The 21,393-nt window shown below is 46.3% G+C and overlaps 1 protein-coding gene across 1 annotated transcript; it reads right to left on the bottom strand.

The window, feature by feature from the left end:
- Positions 1-468: 468 nt before the first annotated feature.
- Positions 469-21,135, bottom strand: Ddx23 (DEAD-box helicase 23). Its single transcript, XM_041642749.1, has 17 exons — positions 21,003-21,135; positions 15,032-15,237; positions 12,319-12,429; positions 8,207-8,300; positions 7,851-7,916; positions 7,291-7,429; positions 6,819-6,952; positions 6,606-6,718; positions 6,256-6,399; positions 5,946-6,171; positions 5,498-5,643; positions 4,792-4,969; positions 3,591-3,833; positions 2,650-2,801; positions 2,374-2,482; positions 1,640-1,814; positions 469-1,316 (listed from the first exon to the last, which is right to left on the bottom strand). The coding sequence occupies exons 2-17, from the start codon at positions 15,235-15,237 to the stop codon at positions 1,093-1,095; spliced, it is 2,460 nt and encodes an 819-aa protein (XP_041498683.1). The 5' UTR covers positions 21,003-21,135; the 3' UTR covers positions 469-1,092.
- Between the last annotated feature and the right edge of the window lie 258 nt (positions 21,136-21,393).

Below are 21,393 nucleotides of genomic sequence, written 5' to 3' on the forward strand. Positions count from 1 at the left end.
GGAAAACAACAACTGCAAGAAGCATTGTATTTGTGGGCACAACACACCCCAGGCCCAGTGTCTGGAGGGAGATGGATGGCTGTGCAGAAGGGACTTGCTCTGAGAAGTGAGGAAGCAGCATGGACAAAGCTTCCTACTGTCCCCCAGGGCTCCACAAGTAAGCTGTAACTTGAATTCACATGCTTGCCTACCTTCCAGGGGCTAAGTAGAGCATGTGTCTGAAGAGGACAGGGACCTAACTCCAGTGCTGACTCTAACCAGGAGCAGGAGAAGCCAGATTAGGCACGTCCTGCTGCCATGCTCTCCCATCTGCCCTCCAGTGTTGCCTACAGATAAACGTACTAGCTGAGAAGCTAGGCCTTTCTTTTAGTGTGGTTGTCTCTCATTTTCTCAGCTAACTCATGTTCAGCCAATGCTGTTTTTGCTGACTTCTGTGGTTCCCAGAGAGGAAGATTAGCCAGACCTAGAGACAACCTTAATATTCATGTATTTATTCTCAGAACATATAAACTTATCTTCTCAGAGAATAGAAAACAGAAATTTCACTCAGTGACTTAATGATGGACACAGTCAGCTCACCCAGTCCCCATATCTAAAAAAGAGTCCCGGGTTGGGGGGGGGGGGCGGAGATGCCTAGAGTGCACAGCACCCTGTGGCATAGGGCTTTGCACAGCTCTGAAGGCTCTCAACCTGTTGTCAGAGTGACAGAGTCCAAGGTCCACAATCCTCATGATGCCAGATCCCCTGGGTCAGTTAGGGCAAAAACGTACTGCAGTACAGTCACACATGTGCTGAAGGAAGTCACCTCCAGGTGGCCAGGTGTTTGTTCAGGTTGGGGGACAGGGCTAGGCAGCTGCCCTGTAACCAGGACAGCAACAAGGCTGCAAGAGGCAGAGCTGGATGAAACCTGACGTAATATGTTCCTCCATCTTCCTGTCCCCATGGAGCCCACCTCACAGGCTCCGGACCAGGGAATCTGATTGTTTCCTAAACCCCATACCCAAGAATGAGAGCCCGGAAAGAGGGATGTGAGGGTTAAAAGGACAGGCACCCTCTTCGGAGCACGTTTTATCAATGCAATCAAGTGTTGTGTCAAGCAAAGATGGTCTCTTCCCTGCGCTTCTTGGTGAGGATGGTGCCTGGCTTGTGCTGGGCATCGGGGTGGTTTGCTAGCTCTGGAGGGCAGGACGACACCGGGCTCTCTAGGATAGCTTGCTTCAGTTCATAGAACACAGCTGAGTCCTCTTTGGTGAGGAAGGTGATGGCTACACCACTCTTGCCTGCTCTTCCCGTGCGGCCAATTCGGTGAATATAATCTGCGGAGCAGAAGGATGTCACTCCAGACCAAGACAGATGTCCTGATGGCTACTCTACCCCACCCAACCTCCATGGGCAAGCAATTCAGCTCCTGCTGTCGACACCTGGTGAAGCCACAGTATTCGCCTCTCTGCCTGTCTCCCACTGCTGACTCGTCACGTGGCAACACTAAGGGTCAACTAGCCCCCATGAAGTGTCATCCTAGACACTGGGGCCACATCGTCCAGACTAGAACAGCTTTTCAGAGCACCCTGACTCTGAGAGGGAGGATACAAGTGGTCTCTCCTTACCCTGAACTGAAGCCACCTTTGCTGGCACTCACCTTCAATATTTTTGGCCATATCATAGTTGACAACCATAGACACATCTTGAATATCAATACCACGACCAGCCACATCTGTAGCCACCAAAATATCCTTGGCTCCAGCCTTGAGGTTGGACAATGCAAATTCTCGCTGCTCCTGGCCTTTTCCACCATGCAGTGTACAGGCATTGTACTGTGAAAGGCAGAAGAAAAAAGGGAGCAGGAATGAGGACTGGGGGGCAGAAGGTAGGAGAGAGCACAGGAAGAAAAGGAGTTGAAGAGAAGTGAGGAAAGCAGGTGAGCTAGAGCAGAAAATGAAGGAAGTACGGAGTGCTGGGGGGGGGGGGGGCGGGCAGGGCAGAGCAATCTGCTGAGGTGAGAGCCCAGCAGATGACAGGTTCTGAAGGAGAATACAGGCACGGGAATCAGCATGGAAACGGAGCAGGAAAGTTAAGAATGTCAAGAACTGAGTGGTGAGGACGCCCTCTGCCTCATTAGCAGTTCAGGGGCTGGCCGTCAGCACCTCTGTCACTACACCATCTCAGACAGCACACACCCCTCTCCAACAGCCCCACCCCATTACATGGAGATCCACAGGGGCTCTTCCTTCTTTCCTCAAACCACACTCTTCTTTTGGCTCTGCTTCGTTAGATGCTGCAGAGATTAAACAGTGAGGAGACCTGGCACTGCCCACCCTGTCCCTAGAGAGCAGCAGCAGCAAGGTTAGTCTTTGCTCTGCCTGCCAGACATACCCCCATCTTCTCAAGAGACTTGGCCAACACATCACAACCCTTCTTCTGGTTGACAAAAATGATGATGGGTGGATCAAAACCTTGTTCCAAAATTGCCAGCAGCTTTTTCCTGGGGGAAAAAGAAAATGAGATACACAGTACTCCTGACCCAGTGAGACACTCAACCCCAACAGACTTCAGGGTCCTTCAGCAGTGAAGCAGCTACCCCACAATGAAAGGAACTGTTAACAAAAGCCCTTTTTCCACCCAGGTATCCCAGCTCAGCTGGCTCCATACCTCTTTTCTGATTCTGACATGAGGAAGACCTTTTGTTCCACACGCTCATGGGGCTTGCCTGCAGAGCCAATGTATACCACAGCAGGTCTCCGAAGATAGCTTCTGGCTAGACGCTCCACCGCTGGGGGCATAGTAGCCGTGAACATGACTGTCTATAAAACAGGAGGTTCAGCCCTGGGCCCAGGCAGACGGAACTACATACCCTGCTGTCACCACAGACAGGTCATCTCAGGCTAAAGACATTAAATGAGTCCTGCTATAAATCCGATACTTGTCACCCTGGGAAACAATGATCTTTACTTTTTATCTATGGCAAGAAGGACCAAAAGCATTTGCTACAACCTGTGATCCAGATAGCACTGTGATTCCTTACTTTTTTTTTTTTTTTTTTTTTTTTCCGAGACAGGGTTTCTCTGTGGTTTTGGAGCCTGTCCTGGAACTAGCTCTTGTAGACCAGGCTGGTCTCGAACTCACAGAGATCCGCCTGCCTCTGCCTCCCGAGTGCTGGGATTAAAGGCGTGTGCCACCACCGCCCGGCGATTCCTTACTTTTGTTTAGCTTTCTTGATGTGTAGATATGACTGATCTGGAATTCACATGTAAGACAAGCTAGCCTCAACCTTGGGCAATCTTTCTGCCTCTGCCTCCTGAATGCTGAGATTTTAGGTGTGAGCCACCATGCCTGGCACTATTTTTTTTTCTACATAGCATGATTCTCCAGGTTAATCTAAACAGTTCCACCCTTTGGACTTGTGCACTGGGCCCACAGAGGACTGTAAACAGGCACCACTAGCATGCTAAAAGCATGTGCACTGGGCCCAGAGGGTTGCACCAGGCACCACTAGCATGCTGGAAGCACGTGCACTGGGCCCACACTAGGCAAGAAGGGTATGAAAACAGACTTGGGAACTGGCCCCACTTCTCCCAATGAAGTTTCCTTACTTGGCGGTATTTATGTTTTCCTGACTCAAAGTTGGCCAACATCTTCTCTGGGTCCTCAGCCTCATCTGTGTCCGGTTTCTGGTTGCTGACAGGCATGTGTTCCAGGATCTTTTGTACATCTGGCTCAAAACCCATGTCAATCATCCTGTCTGCCTCATCCAGAACCACATAGGTACAGCGGCTCAGCACCAGGTAGCGGTTCTCCAGCACATCGATGAGACGTCCTGGGGTGGCGATCACAATCTGGGAGATACGGCGTAATCAAACACGGCCTTAGCAGGCAAATTCCTTCTTTTCTTTCTCCTGTGAACTATCCACCCACTTAGCAACAGACCTTCAAAGTGAAGGAACTTCAACTCCAACCTCCAGTCAGATTTGGTACTTAAGGTTCCTGAGAACCGACATGAAATCATCTGCTACCTTCCATTTCCTTCAGGAATGAATGGGGCTTCTGAGTAAGACCAGGATGAGACACGTGGCTATGCAAGAGGTTCTTCCTTAGATGGAGAAAGGCTAATACCACACAGAGGGATTACACTGAGACGTCTACACAAGAACACTCTCTTAGCAGACTCCTTAAAGGACCTCTTCATCTATGGTTTTACAAGAGTAATAAGAACACAGGCTTTGGGGCTGGAGAGATGGCTCAGAGGTTAAGAGCATTGCCTGCTCTTCCAAAGGTCCTGAGTTCAATTCCCAGCAACCACATGGTGGCTCACAACCATCTGTAATGGGATCTGGTGCCCTCTTCTGGCCTGCAGCATACACACAGACAGAATATTGTATACATAATAAATAAATAAATATTAAAAAAAAAAAGAACACAGGCTTTGGTTATGAAGTGGGCCCTTTTCCATGTGGCCCACTGACAGCCATGTGTGACTGCAGACAAGTTATTAACCTCGTCTTCATCTATAAAACAGTGTATAATCTATATCACTACCCACTCTCATATGGCTGTTGTGATGACCATTAATTATTAGCATTACTAATTAGTATATATTACTATAATTAACTGCACCAGCTTCTGTGAACTCTGAATCCAGTGATCTGAGTTCGTATCTCAGTGAGGAAGAGACCTGGTCAGTCATCCTCATCAACTCAGACCCAGTATAAACGGGCTGCCTTGCATGCTTCAGCATTGCCAGGGGCATGTTTTACTTCACTGTCACTAGAATTAATTCTCATTTGAAAAACAAACCTCACAACCCATGCGTAGCCTGAAGCCTTGGTCTTCTCTGGAGATGCCACCAATGACAGCCACTGTGCGGATACCTAGTGGCTTTCCAAATTTGATGGTTTCTTCCTCAATCTGCTGAGCCAACTCACGGGTAGGAGCCAGAATAATGGCGTAAGGGCCCTGGTCTGACTCTTCGATCCTGTGGTAAATGGAGTATCCCACAGTTTCATAAGCTTTGTCTCGTCCAACCACAAGTAGGAGCAAGACAAAGTCATTCTTCAGGGCAGCTATGGGAATGGGCAGGTTCCATTGCAAAAATTGGACTACAAGATAACCAAGTTCTCCAAGGAGCAATCCTTGCTCTTTGATAAGATCTACTTATTTCCTAGTATCCAACCCAGATTAAAGAGCCTCTGACTAAAAATATTTAAAAATTAAAGGTAGCAGTTTGGGGAGGGGGAGACATGCTGAAGGTATCAGAAGTACAACCATTGCATAACATATATGACGTTCTATGTTTAATCCCCAGAACTGCACAAAACATGGTGGTTCACATGTAATATCAGCACTAGGTGAGGGTTGAAGGCAGGAGGATCAGTTAAGATCATCCTCTACAAAGGGAATCCAGCCCTTTCTCAACAAACAACAAACAAAGCCCCTACGGACTCTTGTTTGCCTCATCTTTTCTACTCACCAAATCTGCCTAACTGGTAATAGCTGACCATACCTGTCAATCTTGGGAAGTGTGGTGATCCAGACCAGTAGCGGGATAAGGAAGGCTGCTGTCTTGCCACTGCCGGTCTCAGCCACACCAATGATGTCACGATTCTGTAGCCCAATAGGAATGGCCTGACGCTGGATAGGTGTTGGCTCCTACGGTGACCCAGAACAAAAGCAATGGGTAGAGACTCACATGACCTGGAATAGTGCTAACACAGTGGGCACACATGCTACTACCATGTACCTGAGACACAAAGGGAAGGGGACACAAGGACAAACATAATCCCTAAAGGCCCGCACTCCCACAGGAGAGTGACCGTGTGGTTTGTCTGGTGCCCAGGGACAGAGAAGACACTAGATAGGGAAGGAACAAATTCTCCAGTCCCAACTACATTTATAGTATTAGAATGTAACAGGGAAAGCAGCAGATCTCCTAAGCCAATCTGCTCCTTTACCTTGTAGCCACACTTATCAATGACTTCCAAGATATGTGGGGGCAGAGACGAATCTTTCCAGGACCGGATGGGATTGGGGATCTTGCCACCTTTGGTGGTAATGCTATAGTCTTCACGGAAGATCCTCCAGTCCCTGTCTGTCATCTCGTCTAACTTCTTCTGGGACCAATGGCGATCATCCCAGCGTTGCTTGGCTTCCTTCTTACGAAGTTTACGGAGTCTTGCCCTGAAGAGAGACATGATGAAGATTAATACAGTCCTTTCTGTAGAGTCTGGGCTCCATCCAATCACCCTAAACCCAATTACTCACTCCTCTTGTTCCTTTTCTTCCAGGGTTCGCCTCTTTTCCATCAGGTCTCCATAGAAACGTGACTGTTCTCGTTTCTGCTGCTTTAGGTCAATGCCTGCAATGAAGCCTCGCCCCAACAACTGCACCTGGTGCCGTTCTTTGTACCTGGGATGGAGAGATAAAGTAGAAAGGTAGCTATAGGAGGCAAGGGAAGTCTGCCAACACTCCAGCCAGCACCTTGCTGAGCTCAGAAGGCGGGGTGAACGCTAGTCTATCAATCTCCTCTTCCTCGTCCACCTCGCTTTCCTGTCATCAGTCCTTTCTAGGATCATTTAGTCCATGACCCAGCTGGTGGGCACAGAGCTACTCACAGGGGGTTGTAGTCAATGGAGGTGTCTTCAGATGCATCCCACTCAAACACAAACTTTCGGTCGTTGAGATGCCTTGTTCGGCGCCGTTTTTTGATGCCACCCAGATAACGCTCCTACTCAGGAAGAGAACACAAAGCTGGTCAGTCCCAAGGCCCAGGCCCAAGACCAGAGCGGCAGATAACTAACGCCTGTTTGTGAGGGCCTAGCCAGCACCTTAATAGCATGCAGCTCCTTGCTCTTATCCTTTTCTTCCCGGATCTTCTGGCGCCCTTCCTCATCCTCGTTCCCATTGGTCTCCCGCTCCATCCTCTCTCTCCGTTCCCGCCGCTCCCGCTCCTGAGGATCTTCTGCAGATCAAAGAAGGAAAAGCTACAAAAGAGCTCAGTGGGAGGAAGAGGTCCTGGAAGGAATCCAGTACAAATGAGGAAAATGAGTGCACACACGTAGACAAGGAGATCTAATAGACAGTCCCATAAGCTTTCACCACTTTTTTCCCTTTCCAAATTCTGTAACAAACAAGTTCCTATCTTCCACCCTCCCCTTTCTTTCTTGCAATGGTTGGGGGTCAAACCCAGGGCCTTATATACACTAGGCAACTATTCCACCACTGAGCTACAGCTACAGTCCAAGTTTCTATTTCTCCACAATTTCAGCCCATCCTTCCTGCTCAGGATAGAAAACAAACCTAGCATCTTCCTGCCCAAATCCTGGAACTGTTTCCTTTTCTTCCTCTCTTCTTCCAGCATCTTCTGGCGCTCTTCCACTTCCTGCTGCCGCCGCTTCAGAGCTTCAGCTTCCCGCTCTGCTTTGGAGAGGAACTTGGGCTTCAAGACAGATGGGAATGAGTAAGTATCAGAGAGCCTGGGGCAGGAACAACCACATCACTGCTACAGAGACCCAAGGAAGCCCCTAGATACTTGCTCAGATATTAAATATTCTGATAAAAATACAGAGGCCTAGGACTCTGCTATGAGCTAAACCTTTCCCTCATCATAATAAAAAGCATGAAGGGGGCTGCAGAGAGTTGGGGGCCATGGCAAGTTACTTGTCTAGCACACTAAGTAAGGCCTTGTGTTCATGAGAGAACATCAGAGGAAAGACCTCTAGGAACACGGGCCTCAGAAGCAACCACTACTGCCACTGCAGCTGAGACTTCTAACATCCAGCGCTGATGCTGAAGCTGCCCAGTCTGTGGTGCTCTGTTACGGCGGATGGAACATATTGATACAGACCCCAAATTCTTACCTTAGCTTCGGCTTCTTCCTCAGCCTTTTTCTTGGCCAGAAGTTCCTCCAGGGACAATGGCTGGATCTGAACATAAAACATGGGGACTTGGCTCATAAACATTCTCTCCCTCAGCTGGGTGGTGGTGGCACACACCTGTACCCATCCACACCCAGAGGCAGAGGCAGGAGGATCTCTGTGAGTTCAACGTCAGCCTGGTCTACAGAATGAGTTCCAGGACAGCAGAACTACACAGAGAAACCCTGTCTCGAAAATAATTTAAAAAAATTAAAAAAAGAATTAAAAAACAAACAAACAAACAAACAAAAATGATTCTCTCCCTTGAGCTGAAGACAAGACTCACAAGTCTTCTTTACCTTAGGTTTCTTGTCACTATGTTCATCCTCATCACCCTTCTTAGAGTCTCTGTCTTTCCGAGATTTGAAATCTTTTCCTCGACCAGGAGACAAGCTTTGAGGAAAAAGAGAAAGGTCATAGCTCTCATACCCTAGCCTATGGATGAGATTTAGGCTGAGCCCCCAAAAGAGTACAGATGTTTTCCTATTACTAAGACTGGCCCATAGTCATCCTTCAAGTCCTAATGCTCTCTTAAGCAAGGCCTAGTTCCCTGCTTGCTCTGAAACCTAAGGATGCCTTATCTTGTCCCCACTTACTGACTAAGCCCTTCAGGAAAGTGGACCTTCACTACTGTCATCAGAAGTTCTAAACCAGTCAGGGTAGGGGGCATACGTCTTTAATCCCAGCACTCAGGAGGCAGAGGCAGGTGGATCTCTGAGAGTTTGAGGCCAGCCTGGTCTACATAGTTTCAAGACAGTCAAAACCACATAGGGAGACTTTGTCCTAGAAAATTAGTCACACCCATGAAGTCTCACCAACATGACTGTGTAATGTGAGCTGAACAAGGACAATAGACATGCTAACATGGATGGGAAGCCTGGCCTCAACGCTACACAAAGAACTACAGGCAATTCAGGAATGCTGAGATCAAGAGAATAGTGTTCTCCAGGAAAGAGGCCACCAATTGTTTCTCCAATACCAAGTGATCAGCCCTGAAAACATACACACAAGTAACATTACTTGTATTGAGCAGATGTACTTATGTATTTTGGAATACACATACATACACATATGTAACGACAATTACATGGAAATGGAGCATGAGGTCATGTATTCGAAAGTGAAAAAGGTTATATGGAAGGGTTTAGAGAGGAAAGAAAAGGGAGATGATATAGTATAATCTCAAACTATAAAAGAAATAATTTTTTTTTAATTTAAGATAAGAAAAAATCTTTTAGATTTTAGACAGGTGTAATGGCTCATCTCTTTAGTTTAACACTCAAGGTGACAGGCAGGAGGACTGAGACAAGTCTGAGATCACCCTGGCTACCAAGTGAGACCCAACATAAAAAATGACAGCAACAATAAAACCAGCAGGGCAGTGGTGGTGCATGTCTTTAATCCTAGTGCTTGGGAAGCAAAGGCAGGTGGATCTCTGAGTTCAAGGCCAGCCTGGTCTACAAAGCGAGTTCCAGGACAGCCAGGGCTACATGGAGAAACTCTGGCTTGGCAAAAAAAAAAAAAAAAATCAAAAATCCCAAACATTAGTTGCACATTGAAAAAAAAAAATTACCTTCAACTATAATAGTGAACTGAGCACACATGGCTGGGCTCCCACAGCTGAAGAGAAATACAGTTACACCTCATCTTCCCCTGAGCACTATTCCCATCTCAGGTCCTTCACACTTGCTGTATGTTACGTTCTCCTTTCCCTTTAACCTACACACCACACCTGCTAAGAATTCTACAGAGAAGTGATATATTACTTCCTGGGAACATACCCTCTCTCACTCAATTCTCCTTCCTTCCTTCCTTCCTTCCTTCCTTCCTTCCTTCCTTCCTTTCTTTCCAGGCTTTCTTGTAGCCCTGGCTGGCATGGTACTAGCTTTGTAAACCAGGCTGGCTCAAACCCAGAGGTCTGCCTTCCTCTGCCTCTCAAGTGCTGGAACTAAAGGCATGCGCCACCACACCCAATACTTTTTTCTTTTTTTTTTCTGAGACAGGATTTATCTGTTTAGTCCTGGCTGTCCTGGAACGGAACTCGATTTGTAGACCAGGCTGACCTCAAACTAACAGAGATCCACCTGCCTCTGCCTCCTGCTGGGATTAAAAGTGTATGCCACCAGGCCTGGCCCTTTTATTTTAATTTACATTTTTTATTGCCACATTTTGTGTGCACACACGTGTTCGTGTGCACCTGCACATTTGTACAAGGTCTGAGGACAATTGGTAGAAGTCAGTTCTCTCCTTTCACTCTGAGTCCTGGGGATCAAACTCAGGTTGTCAGACTTGTTGGTCAGCAAGTGCTTTAACACGCTGAACCATCTTGCCTGTCCTCAGCTTTTGCAGCACCCACATGGTGGCTCACAACCATCCTTCACTCCAGTCCCAGGGATCCAATGCCCTCCTCTCCTCTCACTTCAGGGGACACCAGGCATACATTGGTGTACACACACACACACAAAATAAAAATAAATAAATCTAAATTTTTAAAATTAAGAATCTATTTCTATTTTTAATTATGTGCATGTGTCTGCGGGGGTGTGAGGTGAGTGCAGATGCTCACTGAGGTCAGATGCACTGGGTCCTAAGGGGCTGTAGCTATAGCTACAGGCAGTTGTGAATCACTAGATTTGGGTGCTGGGAACTGAACCTGGGTCTTCTGCAAGAGTACATCTCTCCAGCCCAAATTAAAAATTTTATAATTTTTTAAAAATATTTATTTATTTATTTATTTATTTATTATGTATACAATATTCTGTCCGTGTGTATGTCTGCAGGCCAGAAGAGGGCACCAGACCTCACTACAGATGGTTGTGAGCCACCATGTGGTTGCTGGGAATTGAACTCAGGACCTTTGGAAGAGCAGGCAATGCTCTTAACCACTGAGCCATCTCTCCAGCCCCCAAATTAAAAATTTTAAAAGATATTCTATTAATCTATTAAATTTATTTATGTAGCCTAGATAAGCAATTGAATGGTATAATAGAGTTATGGGAATGTTTGATTAATTGGTAAGATTTTCAAATTAATTTATAAATTCCAAGAATACTCTGAACATCAAAATGTGACCTTAACTATTTTACTTTCTGCTTTTCGTTTTGTGGGGGGTGAGGTGTGTGGGTGCATGTATGTTCAATATGTGCACAGAGGCCACAGGAAGAAGAGCCCCAATTTCCACCTTTCTGTTTTATAGCTAGGACATCATGTTATAACCTCTTTCTGTTTTCTTTCCTCTTTTTTTGTTTTGTTTTTTGAGACAGGGCTTCTCTGAGTAGCCCCTGCTGTCCTAGAAGTTGGTCTGTAGACCAGGCTGTCTCTGCTTCCTCATGCTCTACCACTGCCTGGCAGCACTGATTTTTTTGTTTGGGATCTAAACTCAGGCCCTTGTGCTCTTACCACTGAACATCCCTACCCCCACTTCACTTTATTTTTTCTTTTTTTACTTTTATTTGTGTTTATTTTATGCTAAATGATCCCTGTGCCGTAAGATTTTGTTTCCTCAGTTTCTTCTGGGATATCTCTTCTTCTTGTTTAGCTGCTTCTTCTTCTGGCTTGGGAAACAGTTTGTTCCTATTCCATGAGAATCATTTTAATGTTGAGGGAAGCTCACATGAATTAACCCAACCTTGAACTCTGTGAGGGCACCAGCGCGCCTTAGTGCTCCATTCACCTGCTGTTCAGGGACTGGAAGCCTGAGCTTCAGCACTGCTCCATATTTTTAAGCATGTGCAGCAAAATTCAGCACGGTTTTAGGGGTGCCAGCCCCACTGTTTGTCTTGGGAATACCTATGGACTCCATTGTTATACTGCTGGGACGGCACAATTTAGAGTGACATCCGTCAGACACCTGGTGGCTTTTTAGATATGCATAGCCTTGATGGCATGGGCAATTACACAGGTGTGCTTAAAGTAAACGTGAAGATTTGAACTCCTTGATTTACTTCATTTTGTAGGGTTTTCGGGGTCAGAAGAGTAGTTAATCATTTCCACAGGTCACAGACCACTTAAAGGAAGAGCCATTTTACTTTCCAAAAAAGATATATGCTGAGCCGAGCACAGTGGCTCACACCTGCAATCCCAACACAGGCAGTAGGCTTACAGGGGCTGGAGAGACGGCTCAGAGGTAAAGAGCACTGGCTGCTCTTCCAGAGGTCCTGAGTTCAATTCCCAGCACCCACACGGCAGCTCACAACTGTCTGTAACTCCAGTTCCAGGGCATCTGACTCTCACATCAATGAACAAAAAATAATAATTAAATATATAAACAAATAAATAGAAAATAACACACACTTTCTTAGGAAGTACACTCTGTGGAAACTACCAATAGAATCTACTTTTCCCATGAAGCTGAGCCACAGAGCAGCAAAGGTGACGCATAGCATAGCCTAAAGCCCACACTCACTGTTACCTGGATCTTTTGCGGTCCTTGTCCCTCCTGTGTCCATCCTTGTCTCTGTCCCGCTCCTTCTTAATCCGATCCCGTTCTTTATCTCGCTCTCGTTCTTTGTGTCGTCGTTCTCTGGAAGACAAAACATTTAAGAAATCACTTGCTACTTCTAGAATTTCTTCCTTCATTGAGGTCCTGAGAAGGTTCCCATGCTTTCTCCTCAAAGTAGTGTTTAATAAACTGGAAAATGGGGCTGGAGAGATGGCTCAGAGGTTAAGAGCATTGCCTGCTCTTCCAAAGGTCCTGAGTTCAATTCCCAGCAACCACATGGTGGCTCACAACCATCTGTAATGAGAACTGGTGCCCTCTTCTGGCCTGCAGACACACACAGACAGAATATTGTAAACATAATAAATAAATAAAATTAAAAAAAAAAAAAAAAAAAAAAAAAAAAAAATAAACTGGAAAATGTATTTCTCAGGGAAATTCTAGTAAGATCTGTGTGTGTGGTGTGTATGGAGGTGTAGATACATGTACCCTTGTATACATGTGTGCAGGCTGGAGCTGACATCAAATGTCTTCTACCACACTCCATTTTATTTGTGTTACCTGTGTGTTTATGTGTGCATGGCGTATGTGTGCATGGAGAATGTGTGCATGGAGAATGTGTGCATGGCGTATGTGTGCATGGCGAATGTGTGCATGGCGTATGTGTGCATGGCGTATGTGTGCATGGCGTATGTGTGCATGGCATATGTGTTCATGGCGTATGTGTGCATGGCGTATGTGTGCATGGCGTATGTGTTCATGGCGTATGTGTGCATGGCGTATGTGTTCATGGCGTATGTGTGCATGGTGTATGTGTGCATGGCGTATGTGTGCATGGCGAATGTGTGCATGGTGTATGTGTTCATGGCGTATGTGTGCATGGCGTATGTGTGCATGGTGAATGTGTGCATGGCGTATGTGTGCATGGTGAATGTGTGCATGGCGTATGTGTGCATGGTGAATGTGTGCATGGCGTATGTGTTCATGGCGTATGTGTGCATGGTGAATGTGTGCATGGCGTATGTGTGCATGGTGAATGTGTGCATGGCGTATGTGTGCACAGTGAATGCATAGAGGTGTGCAGGTGCAAACGCCCAGGCACGTGCATGCAGGACATCAGATGTCTTCCTCCTCAGCTTTCAGCCTTATACAAGGTCCCTCTGATGACTATACTTGGTTGTCAACCTGACTACATCTGGAACTAAAACTCAAAAATGAAGGGTGCACCTGTGAGGGAGTTTTGCTTAATTTGAAGTAGGAAGATCTACTTCTAATCCAAATCTTTGAGGTAGGAAGATCTAATCTGGGCCACGCCTTCTGCTGGAAGTCTATATAAGGACAAGGAAGAAGGAAGGTTTTGCTCTTTGTCTGCTTCCCTTGCCTTGCTAACAAGTCCATTCCTTCACTGGTGTTACAGCCTACTTCTTCAGGATTCCAGTGTCTACTCAAGACCAGCTGAGACATACACCCTTGTGGACTGAGAACTACTGGATTCTCGGACTTTCCATTCACAGCCAGCCATTGTTGGATTAGATGAACCACAATCTAGTAACCCCCTTTTTCTATACATAAGGAGGTATACTCTAAGTTCTGTCACTCCAGAGAACCCTGACTACTAGTCTCACTGGACTGGAACCCTGTCATTTTGGCTAGGCTGACTGACCAGTGAGATGTTGGCATCTGCCTGTCCCAGAGATTACAGGCACCCCTAGCTTCTTATTTCGGTGCTGGGGATTTGAATTCAGGCCCTGATGCTTACACTGAGTCATCTCCACAGTCCTTCTACTTTAAAAAGAAAAAAGTTATTTTATTTATGTGTTTTCCTGCATGGATGTTTATGTGCTACATGTGTGCCTATTGCCCAAGGAGGCCAGAAGAGGATATCAGATCCCCTTGTACCAGAGTTACAGACAGTTGTGAGCCATCATGTGGGTGTTAGAAATAGAACCTGGGTCCTCTGGAAGAGTAGCCAGTGTCCTTAGCCACTGAGCCATCTCCCTCTTTTTTTTTCTTCCTTTTTTCTTTTCTTAAAAAACCAGGATCCCTCCCTGAACCTGGAGCTTACTGACTGGCTAGGCTGGCTGGCCCAGCAGGCCGGCCCCTGCTACAGTAGGCATTACAGCCCCTGCTACAGTAGGCATTACAGCCCCTGCTACAGTAGGCATTACAGCCCCTGCTACAGTAGGCATTACAGGCACATGCTCCCACACGTAGCCTCTTACATGTGTACTCAGGATCCCAACCCAGGTCCTCATGCTTGCATAGCAAGCACTTTACCCAGACCTTGGCCTGCACCTGAACAGCGCACAGTTCCTCATCCTGAAGGATCTCCCAGAGCGCTGTTGTAGGGCTACTTAGTGCAAGCACATCAGGAACTGTGAGAACAGCTGAGCCATCTTCCTTACCACCTGGATCTTTACCTTATAAGCTCACTTTTAACCTTGAGGAACTAGTCACTATGCTGGGTGTCTGGGGCAGAGGAACACCCTACGTTTTGGTCCATCTGGACTACACAGTGACACCACACTTCAGAAAACCAAAGGGAAAAGGAAAGAGAAAGCTGAGAGAACTTGCAGGTCCACCTGGGACAAGGGTGAGCTAGTATAGGAAAAGCGGTTGATTAACGCTGGAGGCATCAATGTTCTCTCTCCCTCTTCTTGTGTGAAAACATACAAAGTCACTTTACCTCTCTGCAGACTTGGAGCGGGACCGAGAGCGAGAACGGCTACCTCCTCGCCGCCTATCCCGTGACCGATGCCGCTTTCTATCTTTAGATGGGGAGGACTTCCGGTCCCGGTCTCTATCTCGCTCTCTATCAGGAGTCCGTGATCGCTTCCTTTCCTCCTTGGGTGACACGTCTCGGTCCTTTTTGTCAACCAGTTCTCCTGCCATCTGTGTGGGAAACACAAGTACTTACTACGCACAGTTCAGTAATCTCAAAACATTAGTATACCTACTTCAAAGATGAGAAAACTGAGGCATAGGTACATATACTAATTGCTTGAGGTATCACAAATTCTAGATAGCAAAGATCTAGTAGTCTGACTTGAAAAGCCCATTCTTATGCTGGGAAGGGTGGCACATGCCTTTAATACGAGCACTCAGGAGGCAGAGGCAGGAGGATCTCTGTGAGTTTGAGGCCAGTCTAATCTACAGAGTGAATTCCAGCACAGCCAGGACAACAGAGAGAAACCTTGTCTTGAAAAACAAACAAAAAAAGCCCACTCTTATTCATTACACTATATTGTCTCCTTGTGATTTCTTTTTATATATTCACTTATTCACTTGTGGAGACAGGGTCTCACTTTATAGCGCAGGCTGGCCTTTAACCCACGGTGGTCTTCCTGTCTCATTTCCCAAGTGTTGGATTCGAGGTCACACACCTGGGTGCATATTCACTTCTAAATATATACAATGAGGATACCATGGTTTTGTAACTAAACTACAAAGAATTATTATTAAAAAGATGTGTTAGAAGTCAATTGTGTTAGCTTATACCTGTAATCCCAACACTTTGAAAGCTGATGCAGGAGGAATAACCACAAATTCAAGACCAGCGTGGGCTAAGTAGTGAGTTCTAAGACAGCCAGGGCTACTGTCTGGGGTATGTGTGTGAAGAGGAAGAGTTAGTAAACACCACTTATTTCTATTTCTAGGTGTCTATCAGATATACTAGCCCACCATGATCAGAAATTTTCTTGGGCTAGCAAGATAGCTGGGAACGGGGCTAGGGGCAGTGGGGGTCTGGGGTGGGGTTGCCTGCTGTCACATCTCCAAGCCTGATGACCTGAGTTTGATCCCTGGAACCCAGGAAAGAGAACCAACCCATAGCAAGTTGTCCTCTGACCTCCACACATACTCTATGGCATGTACATCCCCCTTTTCAATCCTCCCTGCACCTATCTTTTATACACACACACACACACACACACACACACACGAAATAAAATAAATGTGAAGTGTCAAAGATTTTTAAATAAAGTAAAATAATGATACCGGCTGTCAACCTCTGACCCACGCACACACCTGCACACACTGAGGGAAGGAGGAGGAGGAAGCAGCAGCAGCAGCTCTAGTTACCAATGAAAAATGTGGTGAAGGGTGCATAGGAACTCTAAGAACATTTTTTCCCAACTTCCTAGGAAACTGGAATTATTTCAGTATAGAACATTAAGTAACAAAAAGTGTCCTAACTAGAAGTCATAGAAGTGTTGCCTGAGACAGGTGGACCTCTGTGAGTTCCAGGTCAGCCTTGTCTACAAGAGCTAGTTCCAGGACTATGTGTAGCTAGGACAGTTACACAGAGAAACCCTGTCTCAAGAAACAAAAACAAACAAACAAACAAAAAAAGCCAGGCAGTGGTGGTGCACACCTTTAATCCTAGCACTCAGGGAGACAGAGGCCGGTGGATTTCAGTAAGTTCAAGGTCAGCCTGGCCTACAGAGCAAGTTCCAGGACAGCAAAAGCTGTACAGAGAAACCCGTCTTTTGTTTGGTTTTTGTTGTTTTCAAGACAGGATTTCTCTTTGGCTTTGAAGCCTGTCCTGGAACTAGCTCTTGTAGACCAGGCTGGCCTTGAACTCACAGAGATCCACCTGCCTCTGCCTCCTGAGTGCTAGGATTAAAGGCGTGCGCCTGGCAAAAAAACAAAAAAGAAAGAAAAAAAAAGGAAAAAGAAGTGGTGCCGGCCATTCTCTTCTCAGACCCTCACAGCCTGGTGGCTGTCTGTCTACCCTCCTCCTAGTACCCCCCACCTGGGATACGCAGCACAGCACAGCACAGCACAGCACAGCACAGCACACTGCACGGTTCTCGACTAGAAAACTAATTCAGCTAGGAGTTAAAGAGGCATGCAAGTCTGAAACTGCCTCGATTCCATCATCATCCCTATGACGTAGGCACGTTATCTTAGGAGTTTATTTTATTCCCGAATGACTCAGCTGGAGTATCAGTGTCCTAAGCATTTTGTTAGAATCCTCCTTCCCCAGCCAGGAACTGCCATATGCTTAGGAAGGGAAATGTTAAGGATGAGAAACCAAATGAACAAATAGCACTTTCTAAAGGTGAAGACAACCTATTTTTATCTCATAAATGACTAAAAAACGATGGATATCCAAATCAGTACATCATACATTTCCCAGTATGTCTCTCTCCTACTTACAGCCCTAAGAAAACAACCTATATAGAGATTTCTTTTCTCTATAAAGCATCCTGGCCCTTGTTCATTCTTTTTTTGGTTGATTTTGTTGTTGTTGCTGTTTTTGTTTTAGGGCAGGGCCTTTCTATGTAGTCCTGGCTTGGAATTCACTATGTAGATGAGGATGGCCTCTAATTCACAGAGAACTACCTGCTTTTAATCCCAAATGCTGGGATTAAAAGTGCACTCCACCATGCCTGTCCTCATTTTTCTGCAAGTATGTACTGAGCACCCACTAGTGTCAGAAGCTGCTCTGGGTCCTGGAGAGGAGACAGTAAACAGTCTGAGTTCATACAATGGAGCACATTATTTCAAATACTCAGAATGAACACAAAAAAGATAACAGAACAAGGTAATATGAGACAGAGATATGAACAAGAGAATGCTCAGGGAAGAATTCTTAGCATGACATTCACAACAAGATCGATGATAGAAGAAACAGCCATGGAGAGATCAGGAAAAATAACCTACAGACAGCACAAGGCAAGGGGGAACAACAGTTTAACATGCCTGACACTTTCAAGAGACTGCAGCTAAGTGGGTACTGACCCAAAGGGAAGCTAATTCCAGATGAGGTCAGTGTGAGGTCCACAAGATGGCTCAGGAGGAAAACATGCCTGCTGCCAAGCCTGACCATCTGAGTTTGATCCCTGGGATCTACAGGACAGAACGAGAACTGATTTCCACATGCTCTGGCCTAGACATGTGGCACCGTGGCACACACTCCTCCTACACCTCACAATAAAATAAATACACAAATGATTTTTCAAAAGATAAGATGGGGCTCGAGAGATGACTCAGTGGTTAAAAGCACTGGTTGCTCTATCAGAGGTCCTGGGTTTGGTCCCCAGAATTCACATGGTGGCTCACAACCACCTGTAACTCCAGGCAAAACCCGTTTTGACCTCCTCAGGTACCAGGAACTCAAGTGGTACACAGATATAGATGAACACAAAGCACCCATACATATATAGAAAAATGAGATCGGTGAGTGGAAGTCAAATCATGAAACCGCTGAAAACCAGGGCAAAGGCACTGGATTTCAATAACTTAAAACCAATGGGAACACTCAGACGGCTTTAAACAGAGTATAATTCCTCAAGCGACTTAGCATGCTGCTGCTGCTGCAATACAGTGAATCCACAGATTCAACCAACCATGAGTCAAAATTATTCCAGAAAATTCTACACTAAACTTGCAGAGGCTTGCTCTAGGGATGTAAACAGAGATGGACGTACTTTGGAAGCAGAGCTGACAAGACTTACTGATAAAGAAGGGAAAGAGAAGACACAGATAGTGCTTGGGGCTGGGGAAATAGCTCAGCCGGTAGAAGTGTTTGCTGTACATGTTTAAATTCCCAGTCTCCACGTTAAAGCTAGGCATGGTTAAACATGCCTGTAACCCCAGGACTACCAGAAGGTGGAGGCAGGACGTCACCCCTGTCTCAAGGGAATGAGGGAATGGAGAAGGACACCCAGTGTCCTTCCCTGCTACCCTTGCCCCAGCACATATGCACTCACCACTCACACACACACAAAACACACAACACAAACAACTTCTTCTGCAAACTCTGCTTGATGATAAAATAAATATATTACTGTCAAAGTTTGGGGAGGGGTGAGATAGTGAGAAGACATTTCCTAAATATATGTTTGAGCAACCTACTGCTTTTTGTTGCCTTTAGTGAAGCAACCAGAGAAGACTAGGGAAGGAACAGAACAAGAGCTATTTTTGCCAGTTTGTGCGATATCAGTGAAGCAACCACAGAGAGATTCTAGAAAGCAGACAGAAGGAGAAACCAGGAACCCAAAAGAGACATGGAAGGACAAAAATACGAGTCACCACTACAGAGACAGCTGCTAGGTCACTGTGTCTTAATGTCATCTAAGCAGGCAGCAGGGTAAAGAAAAAGCAGAAGAGGAGATCCACAGTCCAGCTCTGGCACACTCTAACACTGAAAAATGCCAAGAAGAAACTGGAAAAAAGCAGCAGCAGCAATGGGGGTAGGGTGTAAAAATGTAACAGTGCAGAAGCCAAACACCAGAGAGAGAGAGAGAGAGAGAGAGAGAGAGAGAGTGAGTAAGAGAGAGAGAGAGAGAGAGAGAGAGAGAAGAGTCAACAAAGATTTGGAGGTATGGGATGACTTCACCTCAGCTGTTTCAACGGTAGGAAGGGGGAAGAATACAAACCCGTGAAAGAGAACTACAACTAACAATAAAAAGCAGAATAAACTGTTAGGGGCCAGGGCAAAGGCACCTTAATTTCAATGGGAACACTAGAAGAGCTTAAACAGGGTAGGTTACAGCCAAAGATCACATTAGAGAAGAATTACTGTGGTGACCTACAAGGAAGTGTGCGTGTGTGGTTTTAAAGACAGTTTCTCTGTGTAGCCCTGGCTATCCTGGAACTCACTCTGTAGACCAGGCTGGCCTCGAACCCAAAAGATCCACCTGCCTCTGCCTCCCAAGTGCTGGAATTAAAGGCGTGCGCCACCACCACCACTCATCTGAAAATACTGCTTTCCTCTCTCATATATATATATATATATATATATATATATATATATATATACACATAGAGAGAGAGAGAGAGAGAGATAGGAAACGCTAAGTAGTCCACAACTGTAATCTTAGCACTAAGAAGGCGAAGTCAGGACTCAAAGGCAAGTTCAAAGACAGGACAGACTAAGCTGCATTTTGAGTTCAAGGCCAACTTAAACTACAAGAGACCCTGACTGCAAAACCAAAAATGTAAATATAGACAATAATAATTACAGAACACCCTGGCTGTGCTTCTCAGGTCTGTTGTAGGGCAAAGACAAATTATTTTCATTTAATTGTTCATCAAGAGCTACTATATGCAAGATTCGGTTCTAGGCCCTGTGGAAGTTACAAAATAAAATTCTGAGCGCAGGAAGCAGCAGAAGGTATGAGACAGGCCAAGATGAAGAACGTTCAGACAAGTAGCAGTTTCTTTCCATTCGTAAAGATGATAGAGAAGGATCGAAGGAAGAAGTGGCTCCTGTGCTTTTTAAAGCACGGGTAGAATTTGAAGATGTGTAACTGTGGGTGAGGGTTAAAACTAATTTCCGGCAAAAGCAGTAATACTGGCGATGCCGAAGCGGGAATGCACAGACTGGTTTCTGAAGTACATCAGAGTTCCATTCTGGCAGAAGTAAGGGAACAAGAATAAAGTCAGACTGAGGTATAGCAAGCGCAATGTCCATGGACCAAAGTCTGGGCTCATAACATCGTCCTGGAGGTGGCCTGTGCCCCAGGCAGCCACCACTGCTCCCGGGGCCCCGCGCCCCTTGACTCCTGCCCGCCAGAGCTTCCCGGGCTCGTGCCTCTTCCCTGAGGCGTTCTTCCCCATCCGGTCCCAGAAGCGGAGGCCACAGCTATCTCCCCGCTCTCGCCCACTCTCCAAATTCGTGGGAGCCGCCTCCACTGCCCCAGACTCACCACCCCGCGTCTGAACCGCCTAACGCGGCCTCAACGTCGCCAAGCAGTCGCCATCTTTCGCGTTTCCTGATCGCGGAGGAGCACCCTGGCCGCGCAGGTAGCCGGGAAGGCGAGTTCCTGGGCCTGCACTGCGCGAACAGACAAATGGGCTCCAAAACTACCAATCCCGGAATGCACGGCGCGAGGGCCCGGGGGCCGCAAGGTCTTCTGGGTAGTGTGGTTCACCGAAGGTTCGGCTTCTGTGGGAGAAAGTGTTGTCTTCCCACCTGCAAGGTTCTCCGGTGGCTCAGTCTCTCTGGAATCTTCTAGTAGACACTGCAGTTAATCTCAGTCATAGCTGGCATCTTACAGCGAGGGGATTTTTACGGCAACAAATAATTTACTGCTTTTG

This window comes from Microtus oregoni, unplaced genomic scaffold, assembly GCF_018167655.1.
Source record: "Microtus oregoni isolate MIOR12 unplaced genomic scaffold, Mior012 000077F_ref0000221, whole genome shotgun sequence".
NCBI classification, from domain to species: Eukaryota; Metazoa; Chordata; class Mammalia; order Rodentia; family Cricetidae; genus Microtus; species Microtus oregoni.

What these genes read in the sequence shown, in the direction of transcription:
- Ddx23 (XM_041642749.1), bottom strand. Translation starts at nt 15,237, where the DNA reads ATGGCAGGAGAACTGGTTGACAAAAAGGACCGAGACGTGTCACCCAAG. An exon ending in AGGAAGAAGCCGAAGCTAAG is followed by an intron (nt 7,430 to 7,850) that starts GTAAGAATTTGG and finishes TCTGTCTTGAAG; the next exon opens with CCCAAGTTCCTCTCCAAAGC. An exon ending in ACACTTCCCAAGATTGACAG is followed by an intron (nt 4,970 to 5,497) that starts GTATGGTCAGCT and finishes CATTTACCACAG; the next exon opens with GATCGAAGAGTCAGACCAGG.